Here is a 12,081-nt window from a genome sequence, read left to right as displayed (position 1 = left end):
TAAAAAAAAAGAAAAGATGCGTGGTATGATTTTAATCTTCTTAAATTTGCTACTACTTTTGTTATCTACCATATGATCTATCCTGGAGATCATTCCATGTGCACTTGAAAAGATTATGTATTCTGCTGCTATAGTATGAAATGTTCTATATATGTGTATTATGTCAATTTTGGTCTATAGTGTTGTTCAAATCTACTGTTTTCTTATTGACTCTTTGTTTGGATAACCTATCCATTGTTGAAACTGGGTATTAAAGTCCCCAACTATTACTGAATTGCTGGGGTTTTTTTTTTTTTGGTTTTTGGTTTTTTTTAGTTCTTTTAGTTCTATTACTATTTATATGTTTAGGTATCCCAATGTTGGGTGCATAATTATTTATAGTTATTATAATAATTATATCTTCTTCATGAAATCACCCTTTTATCGTATCCTGACGTTGTTTTGACCTTTTTCCTCTTTTTTTATTTTAATTCTATTTTGTCTAAGTGTAGACATTTGGTTACCATTTGCTTGAAATATTTCCTTACATCCCTTCACTCTCAATCAATCTGTGTCCTGAAAACTAAAGTTATTCTCTTGTGAGTCTCAGATCCAGTGGTGATAAACTCCTTCAGCTTTAACAAAATCTTTATTTTTTCTTCATTTCGGAAAATGGCTTTACCAGGTGTAACAGTTTTGAATGATAGTTTCTTCCTTTCAATATTTTGAATATACCATCCCACCATCTCCTAGCCTGCCATGCTTCTCTTGAGAAATCCACTGATAGTCCTGTAGGCTTTCTTCACTCTTCCTTTTTGTTTGATTTTACTCCTGGGACTGCATAATTTCAAATGATCTATCTTTCAGGTCACTCATTCTTTCTTCTGCCAGATCAAGTGTGATGTTAAATTTTCTATTGAATTCTTCCATTCAGTTATTGTATTCTTCATCTCTAGGATTTGTTTGATTCTTTTTGATGGTTACTATTCTTTGTTGAACTTCTCATTTTGTTCATGTATTATTTTCCAAATTTTGTTTGTCTTTCTGTGTGTTCTTGTAGTTCACCAAAATTCTTTAAGAGGATTATTGTGAATTTGTTTTCAGAAAGTTCATAGATCTCTATTTCTTTAGGGTCAGTTATTGGATCCAATTAGTTTCCTTTGGTGGTGTCATTTTTACCTTATTTATTGTGATTCCTGGTTCAGTGGGGTTAGAGACTGTGCTTTTTGTTCAGGCAAAGCTTCTCGACTGAGGCTCCCTCACTTCTGATGGAGCTACAGACGATGCTCCATGGTTGAAAAGGGTAACTGGCTGGGATCCCTGCCTCGGTCAGGCCACAGGCTGTGTTCAGCATTAGACAGGGTCATAGGCTGTACTCCACTGCTGGGTGGGGCTACAGGCTGGACTCTGTGGCTTGGTGTTACTGTAGGTTGGGCTCCAAGCCTTCCCATGGTGACTCTTCAGGCTACCTGGATAAACAGGGCCAGAGTGTATGCTCAACGGCTGGGCAGGGATGTTGCTTGGCTCCCTGCCCAGGCAGAGGTATATAATGGGCTCCACAGCTACCTGGGTTCTCTGGCCAGGCTTCTTGGACAGATAAAACTGGAGACTATGCTCAGCACTTTGTACATGGCTGTAAATTTGCTTCCCTGTCCAAGCAGGGCAGTAGAATAGGCTCCGTGGCTGATGTAGCCTGTTGACTAGAGAACCAAATCAGGCAGAACTGCCAGTCGAACTCTCTGGACAGATGGGGCCACAAATTTGGCTCTAAAGATGGTCAGAAACACTAGGCTGGGCTCTCTACCCGGGTATTGCTTACAAGTAGGAATGTAGTCTGTCAAGATCTGAAGGCTGGTTGGTATAAGCCCCATACCCATTCTCCATCTCTATCTGATCCCCCCCGCCACACACAGATTACCCCAGTGATCTCTATAAGGTGACACCTGAGTGGGCCTTCTGGGAAGCATCCCACAATGCTGGGGGAGCTAGATGTCCACGGAGGGTTCTCTTCTTCCACTAGAGAAACTGTAGGCCCACAGGGGCCCTCTCAGTGCAGTGCTATGCTGATCTGGGGAAGGACAATATGGTCAGACCACAGCTGTTTTCTTACCCTTCTAATGTGGTCCTTCTTGGTCTCTGTGGACTAGGAGGGTGTATTAACATCATCCCTGGGTCTGGGATTTTCACAGTGGTGTGTTCTCTATAGATAGTGGCTAGGGAGACTGAAGCTGAGAACAACTTATGTCAGTCAACTTGATTGGGAGACTTTTCTGTACTAGTTTCTGGTCTTTGTGCCTTGAAACCTTTAACACCAGTTTATGGATCCTTTTCTCACAATAAAATAAAACACAGAGGAATATAAAAGAAACAGATTATATTAAAATAGTTAATATATTTAAAAAATAAATTGTGATATAATAATAGATATGCATCTTGATTAAAGCATTACAAAATAAGATCTAGTGATAGCTTTAATAACTAGTATAATCTTGAAGTATTAATGACTTCAAATAATATTTCAAGATACCTGCCTCAAATTTAATGTGATATGAAAATATTTATTATTTCTATTAGTGGAAAGTTAGAGGTGCTATTAATACTACTTTGGTCTGTTACCTACACTGTTAATCAAAGGAAATATTAAATGTTAGGTTAAAGTTTAAAAACTAAAGATACAGCATTTTTCATATCTAAGTTCAGAAGCCCCTGAATTGTCTCTATTAATCCCCAAAGTGGGGCTTTGAACCACTGGTTAAAAACCTCTGCTCAATACATATCTTTGTGAATTATGCTGCAGTTATATTTCCTTCTATGTTAATCATCCTTTTTTTCTATACATGTTTTGTGAACATGACCATAATCTCCCTAGCAACACAATTTCCTCAGCATTTAAGAATCATTTACACACACTAATGTTCTCAAGTAAAACACACTTTTATTTTTCCCTTAACATTTAAATCAATTTTTTGCAAGTGCTAGTTTCATTTCTTTGTCAATGTTCTATATGTAAGTAGGCCTACAAATATTTGATTTTTACCCCTGATATCCTGAAAACATTGGTTTAGATTTTTTTCTCAGTAGATCAAATTTAAATTATACTGATATAGACTTTCAAAGCTGAAATAATAACTCTAAGAATCAACTAAATTTAGCTCACATTATTTGGAACTAACTCATAATTATACATATTAAAAGCTCCTCAACAAGCTCAGAATATGGTGTCTTTTTAAAATGTTTCCATGTGTTCCTGTATTTTAGACATCTCAACATCTTCCACACAATGAGGTCAGTTTCTAGCTTAAATTTATATATTTTGAAATAAGGGAAACATTAGTATTTTTATTGATAACCTGAAAATTTGGGCTTGTTCTTACTGATTAAATTATATATATAGTGTTTTTAAAATAACATATTCATCCTGCTAAATAACTAAAATATATTAGTTGTCTAGTTGGAAAAAGCCTATTGACCTATACTGGAGAGATAATGCTAGTGTTAACTCTCTGGGAAGCAGTGTGTCCTTAATTGTTTTTTTGTTGTTTTTGTTGTTATGAGGAAACAAACATCTCCTGTGAGCAATACACTATGATTATGCATGGATGGAATTTAGCACTGTAATCAAATAGAGCATACAACAAAGTTAATCTGATGATACATATTTAATGCTATGCATTATCAATGTGCTGCATGGTAATTAGACATAAATTGTAAACAGCTCCTGTGAATGGCAAATTGATGTACTTTTACATCACTGAAGCAAATGTTTCTGGGAAGGGAGGGAGAAAAAAACAGTAGTGATTTTAATCTTTTCTCTTGCCTGAGGAAAACAGTCACCTTTGTGTTCTGGAAAATTGAGTAATTGTTTCAATCCAGGACCTTCCTCCTTAACAAAAGATACTCAGATGTTTGATAAATAAACATACTACTAACTTCAAAAACTCACATTGAGTTACGTATCATCTGTGCTTATACCCAAGTGGCACAATCCCAATCATATATACTATTAAATTACATCTTAAGTTGTTTTCTCCTACAAGCAGAACTAAAGAAATGATTTTTGATTGAGCAAGGTAAGGAATGAGAGGAAATTTCAGAGTATCTGGCATTGAGAACAAAAGCAATCTGGCTTGAAAAAAGTCATCAGTGGTACGCTTTCAACAAAAAGAAGGCACAAAATTTGTGGGGCAAAGGATGCAAGGGGTAAAACACATGAATATGTGGAAAAAAAAAAAAGGAAGAGATAAAGGCTTAGAAAAGTGAATGAAAGTCTAGAAAAAAGGAAGCGATGACACAACCCCAGGTCAACCCATTCACAGCAAACAGGAATTACATGGACACATCCAGTATAACATACACTAAAGGAGCCTGGCAGGATCTACCCTTTATGATTCTCCATCACTCATCTTCCCAGAGTATAAGCCAAGATTTAGCATAATACTGTGATTTCAAAAGCAGTTGTTTTCACTGCATAGTGGATAAAATTAAACCAGCAAATTCAAGAATTTAGACATAATTTATCGCCATCTCCAAATTGAAAGCAATCCATTCTTCCAAACTGAACCAGGCTTACCCAATTTAAAGAGAAACAAATAGGTATTGTTTATGTTACAAAATAAAGTGAAACATAAAAAAATCCCACATAATAAATTTCAATATATATATTTTAAAAGCTTGTTGTGTACTAGAGGGACATTCATAAGTGAGAATCTTTCTCTGGTTCTTATATTCCCTAAAGTGTTGAAAACATTACTTAAAAAATAATCAATGTTTTGAATGTTATTGGCAAATAAAGACCACATTCTAAATGATTACATTCTTCTTTATTTACCAAAGTATATGAAGGAAAAGCTACACAGTTTTAATGGGTAAAATACATGGCTAAATTGATTAATTCTTCAAAATATGGTTCCATTTTACTATAATTTAATTCTAGAGAAAAGACTAAAAGTTTTGGAGTCAGAAATTTCTTTGTCTTGTACGTTAAAATTAAACTGTCCAAGTGAAAAAAAAGAGGGAAAAGTAAATCATGTTTAGACTTCATTTCTCACTCATTCTGACTATTTGTGCAAAGAATCATGGGACTTAGGCAGACAGGACAAATGTGATCAGCTCTCCATTTCTACTCAGAGAAATATGCACTTGCTAGTTGCACACTTTTTTTTTTTTTAACTTTTCCACAGGGGGATTTATCAAAGTGTAACTCTTACTGAGATTAACATAAGTATGTCATGATAATAAAGAGCCTACATAAACTCATTAAAACTTAGCCCTAGAAAATAAATTTCTGTTTACCTATATTTATATTATAATATCTATATTTAAAACATTTACATGAGGTAATCTGTAACTCAAGCTTACATTACAAAATGGAGGAATTTCCATACTGACATAGCCTGCTCAAATGACAGACACTGGTTCTCTGAAATTTAGAGATACTCTGAGGGCAGTATGGTAAAACTCTCACAGCATAAATTACTGAGTCTTTTTAAAATCAAAGCAAGCTTTATGGGTTAAAAACAAAAAAACCTACAATAACTATGCCCTTATAGGTAAAATCTTCACAGCTCTCCCTTCCAGAAATTAAATTAGGACCAGACATACCAAGAACTGTAATAGTATGTTAGATCTTGTATAGTGCTTTATTCTACAGAGCACATTATTTGGTTTAATACATCTGTATTCTCTGATGTGGAAACAGAGATTTAGCAAGCTAAAATAAGTGGCTCATGGAAGGCAGAATAAGGGAACAGAAAGAACAGCAGATTTAGAACTATGAAAGATCTTGTTCTGAATCCCAGCTCTGCTAATCTGCCACTTACCATCTACGTGACATTGGGCAATCTCTTTAAGCCTCAGTTTTCTGTAACATGAAAACAACAGTACGTACCTCATAGGATTGTTAATAGGATTCAATGAGATAAAATATATAAAGAATGTGACACAATTCCTAGCACATGTTACGTATCTAACAAAAAATAACTTTACATGTACCAATTGATCGTGAGCAAGGTATTTAACCTTTTGACCTCCCCACTATTACATCCATAAAATTGTAATAACAACATTTACTTAACAGAGTTCTTGTGATGATGAAATACATGCAATTTTATGTACAGTGAATGATAGACAGAAACAAAACTAGAACGCAGACCTTCTATATTGAATACTCTTACTGGTAACAAAGCTAGATAGATAGTTCTGATTCTATTACCAAAATATAGAAGAACATTTTCCTACAACTCCATTGAGAAAATAACACTCTAGAAATACCTGTGAAAATGAATTTTAAAAGGAAAATATTCAAGTTACCTGAATTAAGGCTTCATTCAGCATGTCTTCATTAACCTCCAGAATAATATTTTTTATATCTTCATATGGCATACGATATGATCCTAGGAAGATAGCTTAAAATAAAAGTAGATTTTATTAAAAATTGAATAGCATCAAAATTTTAAAGGCCTAATAAATACCTTATTCTCATTTTCATAGAGATAAAATATGAAATTTGTCACCAATATTAATTTACAGTTAGGAACAAACAAAAGTAGTTTCCATTTGAGAGACTACACTACTCATCTAAGCAAAATGGCCTATTATTTCAGGTTCTAATGATTACATGATGTACATACATATATAGAAATTAAAACCACCAATAGCACTGATGATTACATGCTTATGCATTTTAGATAAAGCTGATACAACGTGACTCATGAGAGATTTTATTTCAAGTTGGCCTTTTAATTCAACATTGAATTTAATATGGCTATTTTCAGATGCATTAAACACAGTACTTCTCAGAGATGACAATAAAGTAACCAAATACAAAAAAAATCATATCAATCTACTTTGCAATTCTCCCACATAGGAAAAAATTAAAGTGTCTGAATCATCAGTGTTATCTGAATTCCTCCTGAAAATCATGTGGTATACTAGTAGTAGCTCTATATTTTCACAATTTCCCTTCTCAACTTTTTCTTTATTGGATATGTATTAGGTCATACTGAAATAAATCAACAGATTACACTGAGAATAGCTTAAACTAATTCAAAAAGTATTTTTCAACAACACATTCTACTTCAACTTCCACTAAGCACACATTTTAATGAACATTCATGTATTCTTATCACCAGAACATGAATATATTCTCATAATTTTCTTTCATGTAAAGGTCTGTATGATTTCACTGGTGCCTAAAGGAAAAACAAAATCTCACTATCTAGGCAAATGATTACCTCGACATAAACACCAAGTGAGATCTCCATAATCTAAATAAATAATGTTTGACAGATATCAACTAGCAATTAAGATCATACTGTGTTTTTTTTTAATTACTGAGCATTCACTTTATAAAGAAACTGTACTCTCAGTTAAGCAATGCACACATTCACAACTATTAGTAGACTTCTTTTCTGACAGCAACATTCCAACTCACAGGAGAATGATGACTTGCTTATTTTAATCTGATTCCCTACTGTACATCCCTTAACAAAATAAACTCCCATGGTATTTCCTTGCATAATTAGAAATGCTTGATGTGCTGTAATTTCTCAAGCATAGTGTTTGAGTGTCCTCAGAATATAAACATATGTCTACTGTGATAAAAAAAAAATGCTGAATTTAATACAGAGGGGAGAATATGTCAGAGTAAAATGTAAGGCCTAGTTAAATGAAGATGGGTTTAACTGCACAGCTGCTTCAGCAAAAGTGTATTTAATGGCGGACTGATTTGTTGAAGGCTTTAAGGTTCACTAAACAGGTTTTTTATTTTTATTTAAATTTAGTTAACATAAAGTACAATATTGGTTTCAGGACCAGAATTCAATGATTCATCACTTACATACAACACTCAGTGCTCATCAAAAAGAGTGCCCTCTTTAATACCCATCACCCATATAGCCCATCCCCCACTCTATTCCCTTCATCAACCCTCAGGTTGTTCTCTATCATTAAGAATATCTTACAGCTTGTTTCCCTCTCTCTTTTTTCTTTTCCCCATTCCCACATGCTCATATGTTTTCTTTCTTAAATTCTACATATGAATAAAATTATATGGAATTTGTCTTTCTCTGATTGACTTATTTCACTTAGCATAATACATATAAGCTGCATTCACGTCATTGCAAACGCTAACATTTCATTCTTTTTGATGGCTGAGTAATATCCCATTGCATATATATATACACACACACACCAAATCTTCTTCTTTATCCATCCATTTCGGCTCTCTCCTTAATCTGGCTATTGTTGATAGTGTTGCTAAAAACACCAGGGTGCATATAATCCTTTGAATATATATTTTTGTATCCTTTGGGTAAATACCTAGTAGTGCAATGGATGCATATTGGGATAATTCTATTTTTAATGTTTTGAGGAACCTCCAAACTGTTCTCCAGAGTGAGTGCACCAGTTTGCATTCCTACCAACAGTGCAAGAGGACTCCCCTTTCTCCGCATCCTCACCTAAACCTGTTGTTTCTTGTGTTAATTTTAGCCATTCTGCAAGCAAGACATGGTATCTCATTGGGGTTTTGATTAGTATTTCCCTGATCATGAGTGAGGTTGAGCATTTTTTCATGTGTTTGTTAGGATCTGGATGACTTCTTTGTAAAAGTGTCTATTTGTGTTTTCTACCCATTTTTTTTTTAAAGATTTTTATTTATTTACTTAGAGAGAGAGGGATGGGGGTAGAAAGAGACAGAGACAGAGTGAGAGAGAGAGGAGAGAGGCAGACAGAGCCAGAGAATCTCAAGCAGACTCCACCTGTAGCAGGAAGCAGGAAGTTCAATCTCACAAACCTGAAATCATGCCCTGAGCCCAAATGAAGGGTCAGAAGCCTAACTGACTGAGCCACCCAGGCATACCTTCTTATGCCCATTTCTTAACTGGATTATTTGTTTTTTGGGTGTAGAGTTTGAAAAGTTCTTTATAGATTTGGGATGGCAACTCTTTATCAGATATGTCGTTTGCATATATTTTCTCCCATTGCAGAGGCTACCATTTCGTTTTTTTTGTTTGTTTTTATTTTTTAAAATTTTATTATGTTATGTTAGTCACCATACAATACATCATTGGTTTTTGATGTGGTGATCCACGATCCATTGTTTACGTATAACACCCAGGGCTCCATGCAGTACGTGCCCTCCTTAATACCCATCACCGGGCTAACCAATTCCTCCTCTCGCCTCCCCTCTAAAACCCTGTTTGTTTCTCAGAGTCCATAGTCTCTCATGGTACATCTCTCCCTCCAATTCCCCCCCATTTTTCCCTTCCTTCTCCTAATGTCCTCCATGCTATTTCCTTATGTTCCACAAAAAAGTGAAACCATATGATAAATGACTTTCTCTGCTTGACTTATTTCACTTAGCATAATCTCCTCCAGTCCCATCCATGTTGATGTAAAAGTTGGGTATTCATCTTTTCTGATGGCTGAGTAATACTCCATTGTATATATGGACCACATATTTATCCATTCAACTGCTGAAGGGCATCTCGACTATTTCCACAGTTTGGCTATTGCAGACATTGCTGCTATGAACATTGGGGTGCACATGGCCCTTTTTTCACTACATCTGTGTCTTTGGGGTAAATACCCAGGAGTGCAATTACTGGGTCACGGGGTAGCTCTATTTTTAAATTTTGGAGGAACCTCCACACTGTTTTCCAAAGTGGCTGTACCAACTTGCATTCCCAACAACAGTGTAAGAGGGTTCCCCTTTCTCCACAACCTCTCCAACATTTGTTGTTTCTTGCCCAGTCCATTTTTGCCATTCTAACTGGTGTAAGGTGGTATCTCAATGTGGTTTTGATTTGGATTTCCCTGATGGCTAATGATGATGAACATTTTTTCATGTGTCTGTTAGCCATTTGTATGTCTTCTTCAGAGAAGTATCTTTTCATATCTTCTGCCCACTTTTTGACTTGATTATTTGTTTTTTGGGTGTTGAGGTTGAGAAGTTCTTTATAGATCTTGGATACCAGCCCTTTATCTGTAGTGTCATTTGCAAATAACTTCTCCCATTCTGTGGGTTGCCTCTTTGTTTTGTTGACTGTTTCCTTTGCTGTGCAGAAGCTTTTTATCTTGATGAAGACGCAAATGTTCATTTTTCCTTTTGTTTCACTAGCTTTTGGAGATGTATCTTGAAAGAAGTTCCTGTGGCCGATGTCAAAGAGGTGACTGCCTATGTTCTCCTCTAGGATTTTGATGGCTTCCTGTCTCACATTGAGGTCTTTCATCCACTTTGAGTTTATCTTTGTGAATGGTGTTAGAGAATGGTCGAGTTTCATTCTTCTGCATGTGGCTGTCCAATTTTCCCAGCACCATTTATTGAAGAGACTGTCTTTTTTTCCATTGCATACTTTTTCCTGCATTGTCGAAGATTATTTGACGATAGAGTTGAGGGTCCATATCTGGGTTCTCTATTCTGTTCCATTGGTCTATATGTCTGTTTTTGTGCCACTACCATGCTGTCTTAGTGATCACCAAGCTTTCTAATAGAGCTTGAAATTGGGCAAGGCGATGCCCCCAGCTTTGTTTTTCTTTTTCAACATTTCTTTGGCGACTTGGGGTCTTTTCTCATTCCATACAAATTTCAGTATCGTTTGTTCCAGCACTTTGAAAAATGTCCTTGGAATTTTGATCAGGATAGCATGGAAGGTATAGATTGCTCTGGGTAGCATAGACATTTTAACAATGTTAATTCTTCAGATCCATGAGCATGGAATATTTTTCCATCTTTTTGTGTCTTCTTCAATTTCTTTAATGAGTGCTCTGCAGTTCCTAGAGTATAGATCCTTTACCTCTTTGGTTAGGTTTATTCTGAGGTATCTTATGGTTTTTGGTCCTATTGTAAATGGAATCTTTTCTCTAATTTCTCTTTCTACAGTTGCATTGTTAGTCTATAAGAAAGCAACTGATTTCTCTGCATTGATTTTGTATCCTGCCACATTACTGAATTGCTGCATGAGTTCTAGTAATTTGGGGGTGGAGTCTTTTGGGTTTTCCACATAAATTATCATGTCATCTGCGAAAAGAGAGTTTGACTTCTTCTTTACCAATTTCAATAGCTTTTATTTCTTTTTCTTGTCTGATTGCTGTTGCTAGGACTTCTAGTATTATGTTGAACAACAGCGGCAACAGTGGGCACCCTTGACATGTTCCTGATCTTAAAGGAAAGGGTCTCAGCCTTTCCCCATTGAGGATGATATTCGCTGTGGGTTTTTCATAGATGGATTTTATGAACTTGAGGAATGTTCCCTCTATCCCTATACTCTGAAGAGTTTTAATCAGGAGAGGATGTTGTATTTTGTCAAATGCTTTTTCTGCATCAATTGAGAGGACCATATGATTCTTTTCCCTCCTCTTATTAATGTGTTCTATCACATTGATTGATTTGCGAATGTTGAACCACCCTTGCATCCTGGGGATAAATCCCACTTGGTTGTGGTGGATGGCCCTTTTAATGTATTGTTGGATCCTATTACCTAGGATCTTGTTGAGGATTTTGGAATCCATATTCATCAGGGATATCGATCTGAAATTCTCCTTTTTGATGGGGTCTTTGCCTGGTTTGGGGATTAAGGTAATGCTGGCCTCATAGAATGAGTTTGGAAGTTTTCCTTCTGTTTCTATGTTTCCAAACAGCTTCAGTAGAATACGTATTATTTCTTCTTTGAATGTTTGGTAGAATTCCCCAGGGAATCCATCAGGCCCTGGACTCTTGTTTTTGGGAGGTTTTTGATCACTGCTTCAATCTCGTTACTGGTTATTGGCCTATTCAGGTTGTCAATTTCTTCCTCTTTCAGTCGTGGCAGCTTATAGGTTTCCAGGAAGGCCTCCTCCATTTCATCCAGATTGCTCAGTTTATTGGCATATAGTTGTTCATAGTAATTTCTAATATGTGTTTCTATTTCCTTGGTGTTAGTCGTGATCTTTCCCCTTTCATTCATCATTTTATTAGTTTGGGTCCTTTCTCTTTTCTTTTGGATAAGTATGGCCAGTGGTTTATCGATCTTATGAATTCTTTCAAAGAACCAACTTCTAGTTTTGTGGATCTGATCTACTGTGTTTCTGGTTTCTAATTCCTTGATTTCTGCTCTAATTTTA

At 35.6% G+C, this 12,081-nt stretch overlaps 1 protein-coding gene across 8 annotated transcripts in view; it reads right to left on the bottom strand.

Moving 5' to 3' along the window:
• The window catches only part of DIAPH2 (diaphanous related formin 2), a 961,567-nt gene that overhangs the window by 498,063 nt on the left and 451,423 nt on the right, over positions 1–12,081 (bottom strand). For all 8 annotated transcript variants that reach the window (XM_054508614.2, XM_045880234.3, XM_054508619.2 and 5 more), the window contains one exon: positions 6,289–6,383. In XM_054508614.2, coding sequence (XP_054364589.1) covers positions 6,289–6,383 — 95 coding nt within the window. The remainder of the gene's footprint in view (positions 1–6,288; positions 6,384–12,081) is intronic.

This window comes from Mirounga angustirostris, unplaced genomic scaffold (assembly GCF_029215605.1).
Source record: "Mirounga angustirostris isolate CCGP_5_RB_7025 unplaced genomic scaffold, mMirAng1.0.hap1 SCAF_11, whole genome shotgun sequence".
NCBI lineage: Eukaryota > Metazoa > Chordata > Mammalia > Carnivora > Phocidae > Mirounga > Mirounga angustirostris.
This window is presented reverse-complemented; position numbering and strand designations above follow the sequence as displayed.